Source organism: Girardinichthys multiradiatus, chromosome 10 (assembly GCF_021462225.1).
Source record: "Girardinichthys multiradiatus isolate DD_20200921_A chromosome 10, DD_fGirMul_XY1, whole genome shotgun sequence".
NCBI lineage: Eukaryota > Metazoa > Chordata > Actinopteri > Cyprinodontiformes > Goodeidae > Girardinichthys > Girardinichthys multiradiatus.
This window is the reverse complement of record NC_061803.1, coordinates 19,535,152-19,560,100: the sequence shown is the minus strand read 5'-3', so window position 1 is coordinate 19,560,100 and position 24,949 is coordinate 19,535,152. Positions and strand designations below refer to the sequence as shown.

General features: G+C 38.7%; 2 protein-coding genes across 3 annotated transcripts in view; both read right to left on the bottom strand.

Moving 5' to 3' along the window:
- Positions 1 to 81: 81 nt before the first annotated feature.
- Positions 82 to 20,020, bottom strand: LOC124875005 (kelch domain-containing protein 1-like). The gene is made up of 13 exons (XM_047376748.1): positions 19,722 to 20,020; positions 17,021 to 17,091; positions 16,653 to 16,770; positions 14,148 to 14,260; positions 10,353 to 10,443; positions 10,169 to 10,267; positions 8,204 to 8,278; positions 7,693 to 7,751; positions 7,473 to 7,585; positions 7,307 to 7,379; positions 3,077 to 3,161; positions 2,499 to 2,578; positions 82 to 365 (listed from the first exon to the last, which is right to left on the bottom strand). The coding sequence occupies exons 1-13, from the start codon at positions 19,821 to 19,823 to the stop codon at positions 230 to 232; spliced, it is 1,215 nt and encodes a 404-aa protein (XP_047232704.1). The 5' UTR covers positions 19,824 to 20,020; the 3' UTR covers positions 82 to 229.
- A 1,216-nt stretch (positions 20,021 to 21,236) lies between these two features.
- The window catches only part of plekhm1 (pleckstrin homology domain containing, family M (with RUN domain) member 1), a 28,336-nt gene continuing 24,623 nt past the window's right edge, over positions 21,237 to 24,949 (bottom strand). For both annotated transcript variants that reach the window (XM_047377734.1, XM_047377735.1), the window contains exons 9-12: positions 23,865 to 24,058; positions 23,615 to 23,678; positions 23,372 to 23,529; positions 21,237 to 22,405 (exon numbers count right to left, since the gene is read on the bottom strand). In XM_047377734.1, the coding sequence (XP_047233690.1) occupies positions 22,297 to 22,405; positions 23,372 to 23,529; positions 23,615 to 23,678; positions 23,865 to 24,058 (525 nt within the window). In that variant the 3' untranslated portion in view covers positions 21,237 to 22,296. The remainder of the gene's footprint in view (positions 22,406 to 23,371; positions 23,530 to 23,614; positions 23,679 to 23,864; positions 24,059 to 24,949) is intronic.

Genomic DNA, 24,949 nt, shown 5'->3' with positions numbered 1-24,949 from the left:
ATAAGTAGCTTTATTCAAAAATTAACCCAAAAAAAAAAAAGATCACTTAACAGTAAAATTTTACCTACACAGGTTAAAATATATATTTTAATTTTTTTATTTTTACAAATCATGTTAAAGTTAAAAAAGTAACAAAACCAAAGCACCATATCTTTACATCATCACAAACAGACATGTTTAAGACAAAAATGATTAACAGGGACAGGGTAATGTTGCTGTAGAAAGTCCTTCACGCTGTATGTGTAGGCTTCATGGTGGACAAACATTCAGCCCTTTTGGCGATTTTGTTACGCAGCTTTGAAGGCAGCCAGTCAAGCTGTGGCGTGAACAACTCAGGGTTTCCTCCAATGAAGTCCTCACACAGCCTGGAACATCAACAGAATATGTCAATTAAATGCTACATATGCTCATTATCTTCTGCTAAGCTGTTCACTTATGCTCTGGTTTTAACAGATAACGGTGGAAATTAGAAATTAAAACGTTGCAAGAAAAGTTAAAGTCTTTGTCCTCTGAGGTTTTATACTACGAATTGTTAATTGCCTTCAACAGTAATATGTTGGTTCGAGTTGATTTTCAAAAAGCAGCATCTGTCAAGTCCAGGAATCAAAATATATACATGGAGCCAAATTTGGTAACAGCAAAAGCATCATTCACAAACCTTGATATACGGTGCTTTAATGTTGACTCATTTGAGCGGTATATGACATTTCTAGGATTTTGTTGTCAACAGCCAAATATGTAAAGAGACGTTGAATGAAGAGATAATTACAAATGCCTCAAATTTAAATATATGAAAACTGTTCTTTCAGTAATTAAAAGATTAAACTCTAAACTAATCCTAAACTCTTTACAATACAATCATCAGGGCAACTGTCACCACTGTTGCTTGTGCTCCCCCCAACAGGTTTCCCTTCCACTAATCATCAAAATGAACAGAAAAACACTTGAAATGTACAGTATCACAGAGTGAAATGAATCTATACAGGTTACACTTTTTTAATTACTAAAACAAATATAGGTCTCTAATGATATTACAATTTTTTGAAATGCACCTGTAAATGGCTGGATTATAATAACAAAATTTAGACCTACATGTTTTCTCTGAAGCAAAACATTTGTATAATAGATTTTGGTAGCTGGGTTAAATTGGCAACTAATTGGCCTTAAAGTTTGTTTGAAGGATTGCATTTTATTCTTTGAGCCCTAAAGTGAAATGGTGACCAATGAAGGGGCACCCCACCTGTCTGCTGGAGACTGCTTGAATATGTGCCAGCATCCTTGCAACCCTAAACAGGACTGTATAGGAAATAAGAATAGTTCCTCCACATTCAAGTCAAATTACACTTTTCTAAGCTCGAGTCGGGAATATTTTGTTCATTTTTTATATTGCACAGCGCTTTCCAAAATCATTGGCATCCTCCGAACATTTCACGTTTTCTTACATTATAAAGACAATGTAGAGACATCCCTAAAGGACTTGCAGCTGTAATTGCAGAGGAAAGACTCAAGGACCTGAATACCAACTATTTCTTTATAGTCAATCACATTAAATTCCAATAGAATACATTAAAGTTTGTGGTTGGCAAGTCACAAAATGTACAACAAAATGTACAAAGTAGTTGAGCCGAAAATATGTTTAGTAAGGAAGCATTCAAGGAAAAAACTTGAATGCAAGTTACATTCTTAATTAGTGGAGAGAAAAATAAAACCCATAAATTTAGTGTTTTACATGCTCCATCAGATGATTATCAAATATTCAATTTGTTAAAAATACAATTCATTCATTTATTCAATTGTAGTTAATTCTGCCATTCTTAAATATACAAATTTAAAACATGGATGCATTTTTATTAAATTATTTGATTTGATTTTTTTCAGCTGTGACATGGATACATAAAGAATTTTACATATTTTGGTACTTTTGACAATAAATAGGTATTTTTTGATGAAATTTACCAAATGTGTTTTTCTGGGACATCACAGTTTTAACACCTACAAAGTGGTCAAATTCACTTTAAACTCGAGAAAACTTTATTTAGTCTACAGATAATAGATCTTACATTACATTTTCATTCTATTGAAATTTTTTTTTCCCCATTTCTGTTGTATGTTCCCGTTTCATTAAACTGGCTTAAATTAAGGCATATTGGTCAATTTAGCCATTTAAAATGGCCTATATTATGTAAACACTGACATTTCCTGGATGACAGGTAGATGTAAATTATTTTGTTTCACGGTTTAAAAAAATATATTTGATCTGACTACTACAGATAAACACATCATAGCTTGTTGTTATTATTAACCAACTATAAGCACATTAGTCTTACTCCAACTGCTTAGCTGCATATGAACCAACACAGGCTAAAGGTGAGAGCAGTAACAACAGAGTGTCCCCTTAATACTGCTGTACACAACATGCAGGGGCGACAAGAATGAATAAAGGTCAGGCTAGGATTTTAAAACAAACAGATTTAGGTTTAACTAAGGGGTTGTTGTACCTGCAGAGAGAGTACGGCTGCGTCTGAAAGATGAGAATATCCCTGCAGTGGTGTTGCCTTGGAGCTCTCAGAACAGCCACCTGAAATAATTTCAAGTATAAAAACCTCATTAGACAAACATTTGAAAAGGTAAAAAAATGTATGAGCAGCGACGAACATTTTACATCGGAATTATGAACCAGGACTCAAAAAAGAACTAAAAGCAGGGCTACATGATTATCCATTTATCAGCAGTTCTAACTACTGTTGGGTTTTTCACTTTAGAAAAGATCATTTCCCTTAACAACACCCAGACTGCTAACATTATACATGCGTTATTAAATGTGTGAAATCCAATCCACAACATTGTTCACAGTCCGAGTCCTTAAGCCACTTAAAGTGAATTATGCAACAGTTTCAATTTCTGGCTCTTATTGGTTTATAGGCACGGGGTTTAAAATTTACATAAACTGTTATGCTGCAGCCTGTTGATGCAGTCTGTACGAGTAACATGTCAAACTGGAGAACAGTTTTCATATAAACATGTTGTGAAACAAGAAAAATAAGGTTTGGAAATGGGTTGGTATCTTTTCACATACTGAGTCCACAAGGATGCAGAGGTTGCTGCTTCCCCCAAAAACCACAACGTCACTGTCACTTCCCAGGCCGGCAGTGTGACAAACCCTGGAAAACAAAAATACATTATTGGCTGTATCTGAAAGTCTTTAGGAAAGGGTTGACAAAGTCCAACAATGACCTGAAAGAGAACCTGACAGAACCATCCTTCAGTTGATTAACTACTTTATACCTATTCTTCTAATAACTCTATTGCAATAACGCCAATTTTTTTCATAGATTCAAACTAAAGAACTAGGAACAAATTATATCCTGGGGATAGGCTGCCGGTATTAAAGTTGCTAAAAAGATCCGATTTAATGTTAGTTACTGTGCATCCGAAAAGCATTTACACTGCTGCACTTTTGCCACACTTAGTTACGTTACAGCCTAATTCCAAATGGTGTCAAATTATTCTTTGTCATCAATATTCATCACACAATACCCTATTATGACAATGTGAAAGAAGTTTGTGATTTCTTAATTTTGTGTTTGTAATAAATTTGCAGTAATCTCACTTAAGTATTCACAGCCTTTGCTTAATACTTTGTTTGACCTTTGGCAGCAATTACAGCCTCAAGTCTTTTTAAAAACGATGCCACAAGGTTAGCTGTTCTTCTCTGCAGTACAGGGGTTGGACAATGAAACTGAAAAACCTGTCATTTTAGTGTGGGAGGTTTCGTGGCTAAATTGGACCAGCCTGGTAGCCAGTCTTCAATGATTGCACCAGTAAGAGCAGAGTGTGAAGGTTCAATTAGCAGGGTAAGAGCACAGTTTTGCTCAAAATATTGAAATGCACACAACATTATGGGTGACATACCAGAGTTCAAAAGAGGACAAATTGTTGGTGCACGTCTTGCTGGCGCATCTGTGACCAAGACAGCAAGTCTTTGTGATGTATCAAGAGCCACGGTATCCAGGGTAATGTCAGCATACCACCAAGAAGGACGAACCACATCCAACAGGATTAACTGTGGACGCAAGAGGAAGCTGTCTGAAAGGGATGTTCAGGTGCTAACCCAGATTGTATCCAAAAAACATAAAACCATGGCTGCCCAAATCACGGCAGAATTAAATGTGCACCTCAACTCTCCTGTTTCCACCAGAACTGTCCGTCGGGAGCTCCACAGGGTCAATATACACGGCCAGGCTGCTATAGCCAAACCTTTGGTCACTCATGCCAATGCCAAACGTCGGTTTCAATGGTGCAAGGAGCGCAAATCTTGGGCTGTGGACAATGTGAAACATGTACTGTTCTCTGATGAGTCCACCTTTACCGTTTTCCCCACATCCGGGAGAGTTACGGTGTGGAGAAGCCCCAAAGAAGCGTTCCACCCAGACTGTTGCATGCCCAGAGTGAAGCATGGGGGTGGATCAGTGATGGTTTGGGCTGCCATATCATGGCATTCCCTTGGCCCAATACTTGTGCTAGATGGGCGCGTCACTTCCAAGGACTACTGAACCATTCCTGAGGACAATGTGCATCCAATGGTTCAAACATTGTATCCTGAAGGCGGTGTCGTGTATCAGGATGACAATGCACCAATACACACAGCAAGACTGGTGAAAGATTGGTTTAATGAACATGAAAGTGAAGTTGAACATCTCCCATGGCCTGCACAGTCACCAGATCTAAATATTATTGAGCCACTTTGGGGTGTTTTGGAGGAGCGAGTCAGGAAACGTTTTCCTCCACCAGTATCACGTAGTGACCTGGCCACTATCCTGCAAGAAGAATGGCTTAAAATCTCTCTGACCACTGTGCAGGACTTGTATAGGTCATTCCCAAGACGAATTGACGCTGTATTGGCCACAAAAGGAGGCCCTACACCATACTAAGAAATTATTGTGGTCTAAAACCAGGTGTTTCAGTTTCATTGTCCAACCCCTGTACATCTCAAGCTCCATCAGGTTAGATGGAAGACGTATGTGCACAGCCATTTTTAGATCTCTTCATAGATGTTTAAGAGGATTCAGGTCTGGACTCTGGTTTGGACGCTCCATGACATCCACAGAGTAGTTCTGAAGCCACTCCTTTGAGATCTTGGCTGTGTGCGTTGGGAAAAATAAACTGTCACCCTAGGCTGAGGTGAAGAGCAGTCTGGAGCAGGTTTTCATCCAGGATGTCTCTGTACTTTGCTACATTTATCTTTCACTCAACCCCGACTAGTCTGCCAGTTCCTGCTGCTGAAAAACATCCCCATACATGATGCTGCCACCACCGTGCTTCACCCTAGGGGTAGCACTGGCCTGGTGATGAACAGTGGCTGGTTTCCACCAAACATGACGCCTGGCATTCACACCAAAGAGTTCAATCCTCGTCTCATACAACAAGAGCATTTTGTTTCTCATGGTCAGAATTCTTCAGGTGCCTTTGGCAAACTCCAGATAGGTTGTCATGTGCCTTTTTTTTTTTTTTTTTTTTTTAAAGGAGGGGCTTATATGGCCACTCAACCATAAAAGCCCGATTGGTGGATTGCTGCAGAGATGGTCATCCTTCTGGAAGGTTTTATGCTCTGCACAAAGAAACGCTGGAGCTGTGACAGTGACCACGGGGTTCTTTGTCACCTCCCTGACTAAGGCCCTTCTCCCCCACTGCTCAGTTTAGACTCCCAGCCAGCTCTAGGAAGGTGGTTCCATTTACGAATGATGGAGGCCAAGGTGCTCATTGGGATCTTCAAACAAGCAGATCTTTTTCTGTATCCCTCCCCAGATTTGTGGCTAAAGACTTGTCTCAGAGATCTAAAGACAATTCCTTTGACTTCATGCTTGGTGTTTGCACTCTGACATGCACGGCCAACTATGGGGCCTTATATATATTGAATTCCTTTCCTAATCATGTCCAATCAGCTGCATTTACCACAGGTAAACTCTATTTAAGCTGTAGAAACATTAAGAATGATCAGTGGAAACAGGATGCACCAGGATGAATACTTAGTAAAGGTGATTTCTTAGTTTTCTAGTTGTAACAAATGTGCAGCAATCTCAAATTTTTTCACATTGTCATAATAGGGTATTGTGTGTAGAAATTTGAGGAAAGATTAATTTGATACCATTTAGACTGTAACATAACTAAATGTGGAGAAAGTGCTGCGCTTTTATTACTTTCCAGATTTACTGTATATGTGTGCTAAGGTTGGATTCTTTAATTTAGGAGCATTTTATTTCTAACTAATTCATAGATCAGGAACCTAACAGCTTGAAAAGAAACTACAACTAGGGTTCAAAGAGCAGATATGCATCTGTGTGTCTAGCTTTTCTGTGGACCACTAGGCATTTACAGCGCCTTGCAAAATCAATCATACATTTTGTCAAATTACAACCTTTATGTATTTGCCTGCAGTTTTATGGCATAGAGCAACACAAGTGGTGAAAAATTGTAAAGATTTTATTTTACAAATAAAATTCTGTGAAACACTTGTATTCAGCTTTGATTCTTTACTTAGTTGAGCCCTTTGTGCTGCAAGCCTTTTGGGATAAAAGGCTTGCCTAGAAAATCCCAGTTGAGTTAAGACTATGGAGGGGCCATTTTAAACATCAATATGCACTGATCCTAACTATTGTATGGTAGCTCTGGGTGCATGTTTATGGTTGTTGATCTGTTGGAAGGTGAACCTTTACACCAGTCTCAAATCTTTTGCAGCCTCCAACAGGTGTTCTGCCAAGGACAGCCCTGCATTTAGTGCCTTTCATCTCACCGTCAACTAACTAGCTTTTCTGTCCCTGCTGAAGAAAAAAATTAATAAAAATCTCCACAGCATGATGCTGCCACCACCATGCTTCGCAGTGGGAATGCTGTGTTCAGGGTAATTTACAGTTTTCGATTCAACAACAATCTTACAACTGTTCCCACGTGTTTGCCTTATCCCCTGCATGGCTTCTTGTGGCTTTCTATGAATAATGCTTCGCTTCTTGTCACTCACATGATGCAGTTGGTGGCAAGGATGTAGGGAGTATCAAGGTAAAGGGGTCTAAATATTTGTACAACCATAATTTATGATTTTAATCTATCAACAATATTAATACAAGTAATTCCTTTCCTCATCACAGTTATTGATTACAAAACCCATCGGAGTTTGTTGTTGCAACATAAGTTCAACAGGTATGAATATTTCTGAAAGGCACAGCAAGATTTAACCAAAGGAGCAAGTCAAGACTTTTGCACAGAACAATAATTTGTCCAAGAAATCCTGAAGAGCTAACGGATCAGTTACCTGGGCTTGTCTTTGTGTGGATGATTCAACTTTGTCCACTCCCTCTTCTGTGCGTTAAACAGCCAGGCATCATCTGGAAAGGATCATTAAACACTGTTGTCTGATGGACACAAAAACCAAACTGCAAAAGAGTAGCTCTTACAATCCAAAAGTTCGTCGAACTTACTCAGAGTGTTTCCATCCACGCCAAGGCCACCGTAAATGAACAGGACTTCGTCTGATATGGAGTTCATGGTGTGCATGGAGCGCCCCAGAGGAGCACCAGAAGGCAAGATGTCACTAAGGAAAACAGATTAATAAAACTTTTTTTTAAAAGTCAATGAATGCACAAGCTGGGAAATTCATAAAGAGAATCAAAGCCAATGCATATGTGCAGGAAGACTTACAATCGATTCCAAGTCCAGCTCTCAAGGTCCAAGCAGAAAATTTCCAATTCTGCTGCTTCCTACAAACAATCAGACAGTAAGTGATTTTTGTGGGCTATTAAATAACTGTTCATTAATCTTCTACTCTAACAGATTACATTTTTATTCAACAACAAGAACATTAGCAGGGTCCAACTTTGGTTAAAGGTGATCAAGTCAAGCTTCAATTCATCTCAAAGATGCTGGAGGTGATGGGGCATAACATGGGTTTCCACAAGCTCAAAGAACAGCCATTTATCATAGGATCTGCATTTGTGCATGGGGCCCACAGTCAAGTCACAACAGGAAAGAGCTACTGAAACAGGAAAGGGCTTTACCTAAACTGTCACTGCAAAGGAGGAAGTCTTATTCCATACAGTGGTATCTTAAACATCAAGGAATGTTGTAGTATGAAGGTTTTCCCTGAAAGGACTAGCTGAAATATCTCTGGTGTGATAAGGAGAACATGGCTATAATTGGTCCACAAACTTACCGCACCACCAGTGATGTAACCTTTGTTTCCCAGCAGGGCACTGGCATGGCAGCCTCTGGGAGCAGGAGTTGGACCCTGTATGAGTGAAAGAAATACAACTTAATTTTAACATTTAGACTCCAGACAGCAATAAGGAGCTACAAAACTGATCTGAAAGAACATTTACATAATTTTGTCAGATGTTAATAAAGTTACTGCCAGGCAGCAAACACCCCTAGACTAAAATAATTATGAAAATCAACGTTTCAAAGAAATGCATAGAGTGTCACAGTGTGCAGCCCATTTTCTTGTTTACTTAATATAATCTGTTCCAACCTCTAATATGAAGACTTTTAGCTGTTTATGTTCATAAGAAAAGAGTAGGATCTGTTGCACACTTTCAAATAAACATACACTGCAGTAGTAGAGTGTTCAATCATAACATTAATTTAATTAAAAAAGTAAATTAATTACACACATTCATAATGCTTTTTGCTGCAAAAAAGAATAGTTCAAGTTTGTCATTCAAAAAAAACAAACAAAAAAAAACCCCAAAAAAGGTATTTTAGGTTGTTTTGGCACTTCATTACCAAAACGGCCTGATACCATTTCTAGTTGAGAAAACTGGAAACACTGTTTGACAACCAGAAGACCTGATTTTAGCACCAAAAATACGATTGCCAACGAATCTGTCCTGCATCAGGTCTTTGCTGGATGGTTTTTCCTGTTTCTTAAAGCCATGTCATCCAGATCATGTGCATCTTATGCAGACAGTTCTAGAAGCATCACAATTATTTTGTTCACTTGTTTGACTTCGGTTATTTTACAACACTATATGCAATCATTGTCAAGAACAGTTAAGTCCAAAGTTATTAGACCCCTGGCAAATTTGGCTTTAAAGTAATATTTTGATTTTACCAACATGTATTTTTTTTGGCTGGGACTTAATATTAATGTTATGAAGGGGCCCAGGCAGGGTCCTGACTTGAATTTGATAGAGAATCTGTAGACTGAGCTAAAGATTAGGGCAAGGAAGACTTGGGAAATCATCAACAAAGATAAACCACCAAAATACAACTGGAAATATGCAGAAAGCTGTCATTTTTTAAAATCAGAAACAACCTTCTTGGTTGAATGACAATACTTTAAAATCTAAATCTGCCAAAAGTATGAATAACTTTAGGCTTACAAGAATTGGATAGAAAATCAATAGTAAAGTCTAAAGACACATGTAAGAGCTCCTGAAAGCTATAAAAAAAAAAAAAAAAGATACTGGAAACATTCCTCAGAGTTTGGCCCATATTGACATGATAGCATCACATAGATGCTGCAGATTTGTCGGCTGCACATCCATGATGTGAATCTCCTGTTCCACCACGTCCCAAAGGTGCTCTATTGGGTTGAGATCTGGTGACTGTGGAGGCCATTTCAGTCCAGTGAACTCATTGTCATGTTCAAGAAACCAGTCTGAGATGATTCCTGCTTTATGACATGGTGCGTTATCCTGCTGGAAGTAACCATCAGAAGATGGGTACAATGTGGTCATAAAGGGATGCAATAATACTCAGGTTGGCTGTGGCGTTGACACAGTGCTCAATTGGTACTAAGGGGCCCAAAGTGTGCCAAGAAAATATTCCCCACACCGTTACACCAGCCTGAACCGTTGATACAAGGCAGGATGGATCCATGCTTTCGTGTTGTTGATGCCAAATACTGACCCTACCATCTGAGTTTCTGAAATACTCAGACCAGCCCGTCTGGCACCAACAACCATGCCACGTTCAAAGTCACTTAAATCACCTTTCTTCCCCATTCTGATGCTCGGTTTGAACTGCAGCAGATCATCTTGACCATGTCTACATGCATTGAGTTGCTGCCATGTGATTGGCTGATTAGAAATTTGCGTGAACGAGCAGTTGGACAGGTGTACCTAATAAACAAAGAGATATATTAATTTACACATAAATCAAACATGTTTTCCCTCACCCGAGTCTCAGGTGCGCTCCACGTGGAGGACTGCGTGTCAAAGACGCAGACCTCGTTGTTCCATCCCCAGCACCGAAACAAAGTGTTTCCTATCAATGCCTGGAAGATTGTGAGAAAGGGGAATCTTGTTTAATAAAGTTATTTAAAAAAATTAATGGGGAACTCTGCCAGGCTCAGTTTTTACCCAGGACATCTCTTCCACAATGAAGCTTGATGACGATGTGTTCTGTACCTCTCCTACAGTCTTACAGCCATATCCACCAAAGTAGATCAGTCTGCAAGAATAAATTGGGTACAGTTAGGAACATAAAAAAAAAGAAGAAAGCAGAAAAACATCTTATACTAGTCTAGTATATCTCTTAAAGGAACATGTTATAAAATAACTGTTGGGAGTTTAATGGTACTGGGGGGAGCCCATTTCACCAATTGAGTTAGCTTGTTTACCCACATACAGGTTCACCTCTGTAAATAAAATATAGAAAAATAATTCAAAAAGTGAAACTGATACATTACACACAGCTACGTTTTTTGATTTTATTTATGAGGAATATGGCTGAAGTTTTTTAAAATAAATAAAAATATAATGCTGCATAAGACCGATAAGATTTTTAATAAAGCAATGTTATAGCAATGACCTGCACAATCACAGGCAAGTCTGCTAACTTTACACTTGTCCAGCAGACAGTTATTGACAACTTGGAAAGTTGAGTGGAAGGAAAAACTGTTGGATAAGGTTCACAACCAGAGAATTTTAATTTTGAGGATTGTGAAGCCAAGTATACTCAAAAGTTTAGGGGCGATTCACAAGTGGTGAAATGTGGCTAGACTAAAACTATTGCTTTCCTTGAGTTACGACACTCCTAAAACAGAGTTAAGCCCCTCCTGAAAATGACAGTTATCCTGCCATTTGTCCCTTTCCTGGTCTCGGCTGATAAATAAATGGACCGTTGCTCAGTGGTCCAAAGTAATTCTTTTCCGCAGATGGAACTAAATTTTGCAGTTGATTTGTAAATCAAAGTCCTAGAGTTTGTAGAGGAGCAGAGAGTAGGGTTGCAGTATTTTAAGGAAAAGCATAATTGGGATATTATTGCTGAAGTTTGCAATAACAAGATTGATCATGATTAAAGCTCATTTACCAAACACTTTTCTTTTACCATTAGACAATCATACCATGAGCTCCAGTATTCTCAGCTACTAAAGAAATACTACTAGTGTAGGCGTTAAAGAGAATTTAGACTCCAGTTATATTGACGAAATTATAATTATTCAAATGCAAAGCTTGAATTCTTGACATGTGAAAATATAAAATATATCCTACCCAATATTGCAGCCAAGCAGTCCTTTGCAATGGTAATATTGCTTACACTAAAATTGTGGTGACGATTGCGATTTGACATATTGTGCAGCTCTAGTATAGAGGCACAGAGCCCAACAAATCTTATTTGTCCAACAGATTCATTTGCTCAAGTAAATGATAAACCTTCACAAACGATAAACCAGGGTTACATATGGGGTACCACAGGGCTTAGTACTTGGGCCAATTCCAATTGTTAAAATCATCTGACTGCGGTCATGGCACTGGTGGTGTGGGGGTCAAGTGCACGACCATGTGCAGAGGCTATGGTCCTTGATGCGGCTGTCCCGGGTTTGAGTCCCAGATCCGGCAACCTTTGCCAAATGTCTTCCCCTCTCTTTGCCTCTCTATCCTGTCTACCTACTATCAAAAAATAAAGGCCTCTAGTGCCGCAAATGAAAGAATTTGTTTTATCCGACTATAGGATAGATTACCACTATGGTGATGATACTAAGCTATAATTATCCATGAATCCTGATGAATCCAGTTAGTTAGGTAAATAACAGGCATGGCTTAAAAGATATAAAAACCTGGATGACTTAAATTCAGACGAGACAGAAGTAGTCGTTTTTGGGCCAGAGTCTTTGAAAGAAAAAAAAAAAAAAAAAACCTTAGTCAATGTGGATGGCATTAAATTGGCTTCTGGTTAAAAAATAAAAAGTCTTAGTGTTATTTTTGACCAGGACATGTCATTTAAATCATATATAAAAACAGGTTTCTAAGATTTCCTTGTTTCACCTCTAGAATAACTAAAATAAGAAATATTCTGTCCAGGAGTGATGCTAAAAAACAAGTCTGTACACTTACCAAATTGCTGCAGCAAGACTTCTGATGAAAATTTAAAAGAGACAACATTTCTCCTGTTTTAGCTTCCAATCCAGAATATAATTTAAAATTCTCCTTCTCACATATGAAGTCCTTAATAATCAAGCTCCATTATACATCAGAGATCTGATTTACTCCCAAACTGCAAGTTTACTGGTAGTTCCTAGAGTTTCTAAAAGTAGAATGGGAGGCAGAACTTGTAGTTTTTAGGCAGCTCTCCTGTGGAACCAGCTCCCAAATTTAGGCAGCGAGGCAGACACCCTTTCTACTTTTTGATAAAGCTTATAGTTAGAGTTGCTTAGGTTATCCTTAGGTTTAGGCTACTGGACATAATGACCACTTGTCCTCACCACACTACATTCTACTACTACTCATCAATTTTGCATCAACAGCTGCCATTTCACCTTTTAACTTTATGTTCTCCATTTGTCCTTTTCATAGAAGCTACATCTGGTCTGGTGTTCCGTTTGGCTACGACACCTTCCTGGAGGGAGGCATCGGCTGGGCTTCTGCTGCCATCAACTTCATGTTCTCCTTTTAAAGATCATACACTTAACCCAGTCTTTTAGTATTTAACCATGTCTCTCCTCTAGACATAGCCATTGGCCGAACTTTTACTGTTACTGTATGTGCCCTCTTTCATCCTTTTAGACTTGAAAACTAGCTCATCTGCTTAGCTGTGTGTCTCTCCTAGAGGAAGCCACTAAAGGCGCTACTACTGCCATTAACGTTTTACTTTTCTTCAACATAGAAAGTATTCCTGGTTTAGTGCTTCTGGGTTATTTTGTGTGTATGCTCCGTCTTCTCAAATCCTCAGTTGGTCATGACAGATGGTCAGTCACACTGAACAGGTTCTGCTAGAGGTTTCTTCCTGTTAAAGGGGAGTTACCTTTCCACTGTCGCTACATGCATGGTCAGTACGAAGGATTGCTGCAAAGTCAACGACAATGCAAGAGACTGTCCACTGTGGCTACATGCTTGCCTTGGGGGGTTAAATGCTGCAATCAATGACTCAATGCAATCTGCTGGGTTTCTGCGGATAGAAAACTATTTAACTGCATTGATAACTAGGATCAATTGGAATGCATGTACCCAACTTTGAATATGTAAGATTCGACTGACTGGCTTTGTCTTTAAAGTGCATTGATACAATATGTGTTGTGCATTTACACTTTATAAATAAATTACACTGAAGGGAGTCATGTCATCTGCTGGTGATGGTCCACTGTGTTTTTTGAAGTTCACGTTAAAAGCATAAATTTTAGAGCACTTCATGATTCCCTCTGCTGACAAGCTTTTATAGTGACAAGCTCTTTTTCCAGCAGGTGTTACTGGCCCACACTGCCAAACATACCAATATATGCTTTAACAACCATGAGATTGTATTTAAAATATTGTCAAGAGGAAGTAGAGATCAATGCCAGCAATGCAGATGAACTGAAAGCAGCTATTAAAGCAAACTGGGGAAAAAAAGCAAGCACCTCAGTAAACCCACAAGCTAAGCACCTTTGTGCCACACTGTGATGATGCAAAAGGAACTCCAACAAAGCATTGAGTTTATTTACTCTATGGTATATAGAAATACTTTTCAGTAGGTTGTGAGCAATAATAGTCAAAACTAAGAAAAAAAAAAAAATGCTTAAATTGAATCACCCCTCGAGTATTGTATCTGCATAAAACGGGTTTCAGTTTTTGAATTTCATTACTGAAGTTTAATAATTTAATGATATTCAAATATAGGCACGTATTCTTTATGCAGCAAAGATTATGCGAGTTGGAGTTCCCACGGACAGAACTGACCTGCCTCTGTGCACCCAGCAGGAGTGTTGGTTACGGGGTGAGGGTGTTGTTCCCTTTGTTTCGGTGACTCTCGTCCAGGAGCAGCACAGCTGAGCTACGTCCACGCTGAACATCTGCAAACAGAAACAGAGCTCATCTTTTTCACAATTAGAAACTCAAATGCAACTGTTTAGCTCTCAATTTGAAAGTAAAATTTGTTTTTATTATCAGTTCAGAGTCTCGAGTCCATTAGTACAAGAGCCTTTAAAACATTTTTGTAAAAGCTCTCCCCTCAGGCAATGGTTAATCTCCAGTGTTTACACAGTCTGGTATGACAATACCCACATTTCTTAACAAAAAACACAGAACCTGTAAAAACTAATCAAAACAAACCTTCATTCAGCTTTTTCAACATCTTTATGAAACCTTACAGACTGGATTTAGAAACTGCAGCTAATCCTCAGACACGTTGCACAGGAACAACAGGAGGTCCTCGTGCTTCACCACATTTATGCAAAGACAGAGTCTGACGCTCGTGTCGGTTGTTATCAGTCTCATCAGGACAAGGCACAGCAAGTTCTGGCTGAACAGATATGAATTCACATCTGTGGTGAATCCGGAAGAGAGCTAGAAATACAACAGTATCATTAGTTGGTCAAAGTTTCTGTCTCTTCTGCAGCTATGACACTAAAGACACAGAGTCAGTCCTGTTTTCCTAGAATAGAACAAACCATCATTATAGTAAACATAAAAACTCCAAACATTCCTTCAGATGGAGGACAAACAATAAGAACAACTTTTCAGACAGTCAGAGAGGACATGCATGTCTAAAATATAAAACCACCAGCTGAGGTTTCACGCAGAATTTCCTTCTGTCCTTCATAACATCCCTCAGACCAGTTCTTGTACAGGAATAGAACATCACAAGGACCTGTAAAAGTATTCACACCCCTTGAAGTTATCCACCTTTTTGTCACAATACAACCAGAAAGCATTTGTATTTTACTGAGATTTTATTGGACAGACCAAAACACAATGGTGCAAAAGTTTGAAGTTGAAGGAAAATTGTACACAAACAAAATGTGTTTGTAGTTGTGCAAAGCTGGTGAAGGAACACCTTGCAGTTGTAACTGCAGCAACAAAGCAGTTATAAAATACAGACTCACAGGCTAAATACAAAAAGGTATGCCACACTTTTCCAGTTTTTTAGTGAAAAATAAAAACATGATGTGAAACATGAATCCTTTCCAATTATGCACCAATTGGTGTTGGCCTTTGGCAAAATTAACTCCCAAACAAGTTTGTGCTTTTTTGGAATCTTTGATCCCCAAAAAGAAGCAAAAATAGTATTTTAGCACAGAAAGTTTTTTGTCAACAGACACTTCATTGGTCTTCCTCTTTCCACATATTTCTAATATCTGTTCAATCTACTTTCATTGTCAGGTATCAAAATGGAACACGAAATGTATGCAAGTCTGAAAATGCAGCAAAAGTCCAAAAACAAGCTGTGAAAAGCCTTTTGTTTAACAACAACCTTAAAATACAGCAAGAAAATTGCACCTTGACCTTCAAAGGTGAAGCTAGTTCTGGCTTTAAGCCAAATGAGTCCCTTGTGCAAAATCTGATGAAATTCCAGATAAAAAAAACTGACAATATTCACAAAAATGAGACAGACAGAAGACCAACTGCTATAGTTGTCAGGTGTGGAGTCTTAAAGTGTCACAAAAAATGCTGGCCTAGTTCTAATGTTAAAATCATAGCTGGTGGGTGAGCTCACTGAATTTGCTTGACCACCAACAGTTCCCAAAACAGGTATACTTCATGGCTCTATGAAGCTGTACAACTCAATGCCATAAAACGTTGAGGACATAACAACTGCTGTGGTCTGGTTCAATGCATTCTAACATTTAAAATGCAACCAACATACACCAAATGCAAAAAAGTCACTGCCAGACATTGCATGCCTTTTCAGGTGAGAATGCTTAAAAAGTTAACTTTTAGAAAGGCTGCAGGGTGGCACACTTTTAAGCAGTTGCATTACTACAAGACTGTCCAGCAAATCCCTGCCTAGGAATTGCTGTGTGGCATTCACATTTTCTCCTTTTGCATGCTTGAGCATTCACTGGCTTTCTCCCAACCATGCATGTTAATATTTTAGCCAGTCAAAAAATAGTCCTTAGGACTGAGTGTGAGCATGTAGGTATGTCTTTAATGTCTATCTCAATGGTGCACCATAATAATAAAGTGGTGACCTGTCCACAGTGTACCCCAATTCCCCCCAAAAATGACTGCTGTAAATGGGAATCAGCCCCCTCTTGGTGATTCAGGCAGGATTAAGAGAGTGTAGAAAATAGATGAAAAGTTTAATGACTTTATTCCTGAAAAATCAGTTTTATGCATTTGCAACAGACTCCCAACAGGTGGTCAGAGTTATTTGCTACCACATGCATTCTCTAGAAACAAGATTTTCTGCACTTGGACTTCACACAGTGAGGGTCTCCCTTTGGCTGTTCCACAGTGTCTCACCTGGTTGGAGTGTCCGTTTGAGTCACATCCTCCGAAGATGTATAGAGTGCTGTTAATATTGGAGCCACAGAAACCAGACAAGTCCAAGGGACTGTCTCCAGTGATCGCCTTACACTCCCTGTTTTACCAAAAAGAAAAAGCCTAAAGTAATCATTTCTAATGGCTGGTTACAGTTTTAACAAAACTGATTGTGATTTACTGAACTATCAAAGCAAATTTTCTATTGATTCTGCAACAAATTCCTTCTGCATCTAAAGCCACAATTTTCAAAGTAATCTTTATCAAAAACAAATATTCTCCATTTGCATTCCTGACTCGAAGGTCAAGGTGACCGCTTTCATGTTTGCTGATGAACGGCAGCATCTCACCACTTCCCGCTGTCCAAATCACAAAGACATATCTCATCACTGGGCAACATGACATCCTGTCCAGCAACTACCTAGAAGGAAACAAAGCAGATAAATTCCAATCAGGCAGACTAATATCTTCCTTTTATCTTCTGCAAAAGGTCACAACAGTGCAACAGTTCGGATACAGTTTCAAGAAGGTTTTCACCTTAAAACATGATCTTGTAGGCAAGATGTGCCTGGTTTGTCTACTGGCTGATATAGTTTTAACAGAGAGGTCATTTAGTGAAAACTGATTTAAGTACATGTACAGGTCCTTCTCAAAATATTAGCATATTGTGATAAAGTTCATTATTTTCCATAATGTCATGATGAAAATTTAACATTCATATATTTTAGATTCATTGCACACTAACTGAAATATTTCAGGTCTTTTATTGTCTTAATACGGATGATTTTGGCATACAGCTCATGAAAACCCAAAATTCCTATCTCACAAAATTAGCATATTTCATCCGACCAATAAAAGAAAAGTGTTTTTAATACAAAAAATGTCAACCTTCAAATAATCATATACAGTTATGCACTCAATACTTGGTCGGGAATCCTTTGGCAGAAATGACTGCTTCAATGCAGCGTGGCATGGAGGCAATCAGCCTGTGGCACTGCTGAGGTCTTATGGAGGCCCAGGATGCTTCGATAGCGGCCTTTAGCTCATCCAGAGTGTTGGGTCTTGAGTCTCTCAACGTTCTCTTCACAATATCCCACAGATTCTCTATGGGGTTCAGGTCAGGAGAGTTGGCAGGCCAATTGAGCACAGTGATACCATGGTCAGTAAACCATTTACCAGTGGTTTTGGCACTGTGAGCAGGTGCCAGGTCGTGCTGAAAAATGAAATCTTGATCTCCATAAAGCTTTTCAGCAGATGGAAGCATGAAGTGCTCCAAAATCTCCTGATAGCTAGCTGCATTGACCCTGCCCTTGATAAAACACAGTGGACCAACACCAGCAGCTGACACGGCACCCCAGACCATCACTGACTGTGGGTACTTGACACTGGACTTCTGGCATTTTCGCATTTACTTCTCCTCAGTCTTCCTCCAGACTCTGGCACCTTGATTACTGAATGACATGCAGAATTTGCTTTCATCTGAAAAAAGTACTTTGGACCACTGAGCAACAGTCCAGTGCTGCTTCTCTGTAGCCCAGGTCAGGCGCTTCTGCCGCTGTTTCTGGTTCAAAAGTGGCTTGACCTGGGGAATGCGGCACCTGTAGCCCATTTCCTGCACACGCCTGTGCACGGTGGCTCTGGATGTTTCTACTCCAGACTCAGTCCACTGCTTCCGCAGGTCCCCCAAGGTCTGGAATCGGCCCTTCTCCACAATCTTCCTCAGGGTCCGGTCACCTCTTCTCGTTGTGTAGCGTTTTCTGCCACACTTTTTCCTTCCCACAGACTTCCCACTGAGGTGCCTTGATACAGCACTCTGGGAACAGCCTATTTGTTCAGAAATTTCTTTCTGTGTCTTACCCTCTTGCTTGAGGGTGTCAATAGTGGCCTTCTGGACAGCAGTCAGGTCGGCAGTCTTACCCATGATTGGGGTTTTGAGTGATGAACCAGGCTGGGAGTTTTAAAGGCCTCAGGAATCTTTTGCAGGTGTTTAGAGTTAACTCGTTGATTCAGATGATTAGGTTCATAGCTCGTTTAGAGACCCTTTTAATGATATGCTAATTTTGTGAGATAGGAATTTTGGGTTTTCTTGAGCTGTATGCCAAAATCATCCGTATTAAGACAATAAAAGACCTGAAATATTTCAGTTAGTGTGCAATGAATCTAAAATATATGAATGTTACATTTTCATCATGACATTATGGAAAATAATGAACTTTATCACAATATACTAATATTTTGAGAAGGACCTGTACAACAAAATATGCAGGTAAAACAGAGTACAATAGTTTAAAACAAGTGTTAAATCAAGGAGGTGTTTTGTTAGAGTCTGAACATCAGGGGTGCCCAAGTCCAATCCTCCAAATCTGCTATCCTGCAACTTCTAGATGCAACCCGTTTCTAACACATCTGAATAAAATTGCGGAATTCCCTCATCAGCAGCTCTTCAGATGCTTGGTAACAAGAGCGTGCATCTAAAGTTTCAAGATAGTTGCTCTCTAGGACGGGACTTGGGCACCACTGCTGTACTGCATAGAGGGGAGAAGCATATCCGTATAAATAAATGAACGTTGCAATTTAAAGCTCGTCATTTCCTCCTATTTTTGTGCATCAGGAGATATTATGCACAAAAGATCGTCTTGCTTTGGGTGGGGCAGTTATGGTGTTAGCGCGGGGGAATATCATTGGGGTCAGCAAGTCTGAGGGTGGCCATTGCCCAGCTGCGCCCCTAGCGGTCCCACTGGGAATAACATTTTCTCCACTGAAACCCATTCTGGAAACAGGTGTGCAGAACAGATAAGACGTTTTAAGCAACCGTCCTACAAACAAAATTACCTATAGCCTATAAATGGAAATCAAAGTTTAATTGGGAAAAAAAAAAGTATGTATAATTCATTATTTAGTTACCAATAAAATCGCTGCATCTCAGTTTAAAGTGTTTTCTGACGAGCTAAGTTGCACATCCCTGAATGTAAAGCAAAATTATACCGAGACACCTGATTTATAGCTCCTTCCTCCTACCTGAACAGGTAACTATCATGCACCTCCTCTCACCTGATGACCTCCCCACACATACAGAGTATTGCTGTGTATGAACGCCGTGTGGCAGCTCCTCTCCAGCCGGCTCACAGCAGCCTCTCTCCGGGCTGAATCCATCCCCAGACGCGGACTCGGCGCTGACTCTCCGCCCTTTGCGCTCAGTTAAAAACAAGTAAAAAGTGTTGTCCGTGGAGAGGATTTTGAGCTAAAATTAAAGGCTCAGAGAGACGCCGATTGGCTGCTTGTCGTGTGTGCCTGATACAGAACAGCTGACAAAATTTGAAGAATTTGGCCAAACGTGTTTTTTTGGCTTGTTCCCGTTTTACTCCTCCCATCTGGGAGATCCCTTTATGTAAGCTCACCTTCTGCAGGCGAAACCATGCACCATGCAGGGGAGTCAACCTGAACTCATTTAGAAAGAATCTTTCATTTTAATGCACTTGATTGTATTCATCAGGACTACAAATTTGCTATCAGGTTCATCTTACTACATCCAGAAGAAAATAGGTTGATTGAGGGTTTAATACAGGCCATGTGTAGAAACAAATTTAGAGAATGTGGCTTTTTGACTGAAACACAGCTGAGAACAGTTCCTGTCACAATAATGAAGGTGACCAACTAAAGCTTTGAATTGTGTTGTTTGACAAATATCTGTGATGGAAAATCACAGGTTTTACAAGTAGCTCATATACATAGGCACACCAATATGGAATACTGATATCAAAATTCAGAAAGATACCATACAAATACAAGCAAATATTAATATATCGATTTTTATACATGCAATCACCCGAATTTATATCCCAATTTATTTAATCAAACCTTTTATTGATATTTATCATATTTTTTGGTTTGTTTTTATATACTTTCCCAAATGTAATGCATTTATGTATTTCAGTATTTATCCGTTTCCTTGTCATGCGCTGCAGCACAAAAATGAACTCATGTAATAAGTCAGAAGGCAGGGAAAATCTTTGCTTCAGTCAGGAAAACTGGTGTGAAGCTGACCTACTTAACATTAACCAATTAAAGTCAGAGGTTATTTAACGGCCAATATTAACAGTTTTATTACTTCATGGTGCATTTCAGTACACAAACCATTAAATAATTTATACAAAAATATGTCTTATATGGCTTTGCCATATAACAAAAATTCTTAAAGGCTGGAATTCATTTTTACCTGTGCATTTTATAAATTTAGATGTTTAACTAAATGTGGATATATTTTTTAATTCCCAGTAAAATGTATTTATGTAATTAATAATGGCATTTTAGCACCTAATACTAGCATGTAACATTAAAAGCAAACAAACTTAGATAAATAATTCTATGTTTTTGCAAATACAAATGCCTTCATTAATGGTTTTAATTAGTTTATGTAATACAATTGATGATTTTTGTATTTACTACTAATTTAAACTGTCACGTTTACAATATTATTTTTTTTGCACCTTTTCATCTCCATAGGTACATATATGGCATTGTAATACTTATTCAAATTAATGAGCACATAACACAAGCTCTCCCAAATTCCCATTGCAATAATCTTTTATTTCAGAATGGTCATTTATACATTATACATAAGACAGAATGAGTACAATCTAGCAATAACAGTACTGCAGTATTCTCAATGCTCTTCTTAAATGTGATATGTTGTGCATATATCAAAATTATTTTTGTTCTTGGCAGTTTTGATTAATAATTATTGGAATTTCAGCAATCTGAAGACATAAAAGCAAAGTAGTAAATACTGAGAAAACACAAAAAAACCGTTTTGCTCAGTTAAAGATAATTAAAGATATCACTGCTCCATCCTGCCGAATTAACTGATACATTGCAAATATGCAAAGCATATTGTTCCTTTACAAGTATTGAAATCCAATCATTTTAACTTAAAGCAGAATTTACGTAAATTAAAATCGTTTTTACATTTCATTTTTAAATAACAGGGGTGTGTCCTAACTACACTTTAAAAGTTGAACCCAAATATCAAATGCTACAGTTGAAATAAATGTAATGGTTGTTATTTAATATATACAGCTGTGTTCTGCATTTTGGCCCTGTTATAGCTATAAATCAAAAGGAAATCAAGTAAAGCTTGAAAATAAAAACAAGGCACAATTAAAAATCAGTTCATTAGATCACTCCAAGTACTGCTTTTAATTGTTTTAAATATTTAATCCTCACTCCTGAATATACCATCAGAACAAAAACAGAATGCAGCTTTGATGGTAAAAAAGGGAGTTAAGAAACCTTAATTTGACGACAGCGTACAAAAGTGTTGGATTTACTTTGTGGCAGGAGCTGTCACCTCTGTCCTGCTTTTGTTTTGATGCTGTGGCTGACTCAGTATTTAGAAGTAATAAATTCACTGGTCATTATCATTTGGTTGCATCAGTTCTGTATGATAGCTTCTAAATTAGTGCAAAGTATTAGTTTCTGTAAAACTGAGCTCCCTTCATCGAATCTCTCTTCAGTGTTCAATCAGTTGGGGCAGGCCCATCCTTCTCGTAATTGCACTTTAGGTTACTTTATGTAAAAACTTAAGCTCAACTTAAATCGTTCAATTGTAAAGGTTTTGCTGTAGTTCTCAGTCCTGCAGATCTCTCTCCAGGTATTTCTTCATTCGCTGACAGCGAGGACAAGCGTTCTTGGCAGACTTGCAGGAAAGGTGAAACACTGCTTTGCAATCTTTACACCTGCATCAGACAAAAAAAAATCATTAAAAACAACTTGAGTTAAAAAAAAAGGCATCTAAATACCCTGAGAAAAACAGGTGAACGCTATCTGAAAACCATGCAAATCTTTAATGTAACTTTGGTTACAGTGTGAGAGCTGATAATACTGCATTATGTGTTTTAAAGGTCTCCTTTACACTGCCTTGCAACAGTATTCATAACTTAAATGTGTCCACATTTTGTCACGGTAAGAATACAAACTTCAGTGTATTTTTATTGTTATTTTAGATGATAGACCAACACAAGGTAGTGCATAACTATGACGTGAAAGTAAAATTATTTTAAACAGTTTAAAAGAAAAAAGTGTGCCATGCATATGAATTCATCAAAAAACTGCATTCAGACGTCAACCTCATATGTAAATGAGGTTGACCTTTGTGTAATTTAATCTCAATATAAATTCATCTGTTTTGGATTGCTAGAAAACATTAGGGAACAAACAACATCACGAAAACCAAGGAATACAGCAGATAGGTCAAGGAGAAGGATATGGAGATGTCTAAAGCAGGACTGGGTTATTATAGAATATCCCTGAGCATTTCACAGAGCTCTATTTACATCACTGATGATGTGTTCAGGAGCACCGGAAGATGATGTGTTCAGGAGCACCGGAAGATGATGTATGTTGAAAGCTATTCTCTGGAACCACCAGTGACTACCAGCATGAGAAGGTCTGGAAAAAACCCTTTAAAATAACATTTTAAATACATTTCCAAATTATATTTTTGCTAAGTTTTAAAAAAAGAATTACATTAAATTCCACTAAAAAATTTTATTAAAAACTTAATTGCTCTTTGTAAGGTAGGGTTCTGTCTGAAAAACTAAATGAACAAAACATTGCTTGCATTTTAAAAATATGTGGTGAGGCGATAGACAGGTTGGATGAGAATGAATTAGGAAGGAGAAACATCAATCCAGATAACATACCTGGTGGTGCTGTTGAACTGGAAGGGGAAGAGGATGTCATTAGAGTGGCATATCTGACAAATGAAGCCTCGCTGAGTGCACACGTCACAGTTTAATACGTGATTAGAGGCGTGCTGCACCAGGGAGTTCAGGAAGGCTGCATACTGGCCCTCTGCTATCTGAAGCACAAAGCAAATACATACCTATAGATCTGCCAGGGATGCAGATGGGTGGATAAATGTAAAAAAAAAGCTAAAAACATACCTGTCTTAAATCCAGGACACTGTATAGGTGGCTCGATTCTAATAGGTACGTTCGCTGTCCCATTCTGGAAAAAACAAAGATGAATAAACACATTCAAATAAAATTTAAAAGCAAAAAAACAACAAAAAAACAGAGAAGGTTTTCGAGCTCTATGTTTATTCCAAGTTACATTTTATTGGACAGAACACCATTGAATACATGGCTAAATCAGGTCAAGTAAAAATATGCCCTACTAAATTCAAAAACACACCTGGTGTGGAGTTTTTTGCAGGCTCCACTGCGGCAGGTCAGCAAATAGTCGCCCAGCAGACGTAGCCTTTGTCGAAGGCTGTGGGCCTGAGCCATAGATTCTGCATGGCTCACCAGGTCAGGATTCAGCTGCTCCAGGTTCAGCAGAGGCTCCTGCTCTATTTGAGCCAAAAGATGCAGAGCCTTGTTTGACACCTGAACAGAGAAAAACTGTAAATAATGCAGTCTGAGGATGAGATTTTACACATCACAGCAGAGTATGCAATAAACTCTCAAGTTATCAGAGGGAACTCCGTAATTTTCTCTGGTCCCCTCCCCGATCTAACCAGTGACGACATGTTTAGCCGCATGCTGTCATTCAACCGCTGGCTGTCTAGGTGGTGTCCAGAAAACAATGTGGGCTACATTGATAACTGGCGAACATTTTGGGGAAAACCTGGTCTGATCCGGAGTGACATCCATTCCGCTTTGGATGGAGCAGCTCTTCTTTCTAGGAATCTGGCCAAATGTATTAATTCTCCAAACCTCTGACAACCCAGGGTTCAGACCAGGAAGCAGGGTTGTAGTTTAACACTCCGCTCTGCAGCTTCTGTACTGCTACCCACCCATTACCCTATTAAGTCATGAAAATAAAGACAACTCTTTGAATGAGGTGTGTCCAAACGTTTGGTCTGTACTGTATATATACATGCCTATATGCCCCCAGTGCCTCCCCAGCCCCCCCTCTAGCTCTGCCCCTAAGTACCGGCAAGAATTTAAAACTACTTTCACCCCTGATTAAGACAGTGTCTCGCCCACGGCCAAAATTGAATAGATTAAAAAATAATCTCAAACGAGGAAATCAGGAAAATCTAATAAAAATAAACACAACTCAGACTCAAAAGAAAAAGAAAACAATTAAATGTGGCTTACTGAACATAAGATCTCTCTCTTCAAAGACTTTGAAGTTAGTGACCTGATTTGTGACAATCAGATTGATTTATTTTGCTTCACAGAAACCTGGCTGCAGCAAGAGGATTATGTTACTATAAATGAGTCAACTCCTACTAATTATTTCAATTTTCACATTCCTCGAAATACTGGGCG

What these genes read in the sequence shown, in the direction of transcription:
- LOC124875005 (XM_047376748.1), bottom strand. Translation starts at nt 19,823, where the DNA reads ATGGATTCAGCCCGGAGAGAGGCTGCTGTGAGCCGGCTGGAGAGGAGC. An exon ending in GTTACATCACTGGTGGTGCG is followed by an intron (nt 7,752 to 8,203) that starts GTAAGTTTGTGG and finishes GATTGTTTGTAG; the next exon opens with GAAGCAGCAGAATTGGAAAT. An exon ending in TCTGCATCCTTGTGGACTCA is followed by an intron (nt 2,579 to 3,076) that starts GTATGTGAAAAG and finishes AAATTATTTCAG; the next exon opens with GTGGCTGTTCTGAGAGCTCC.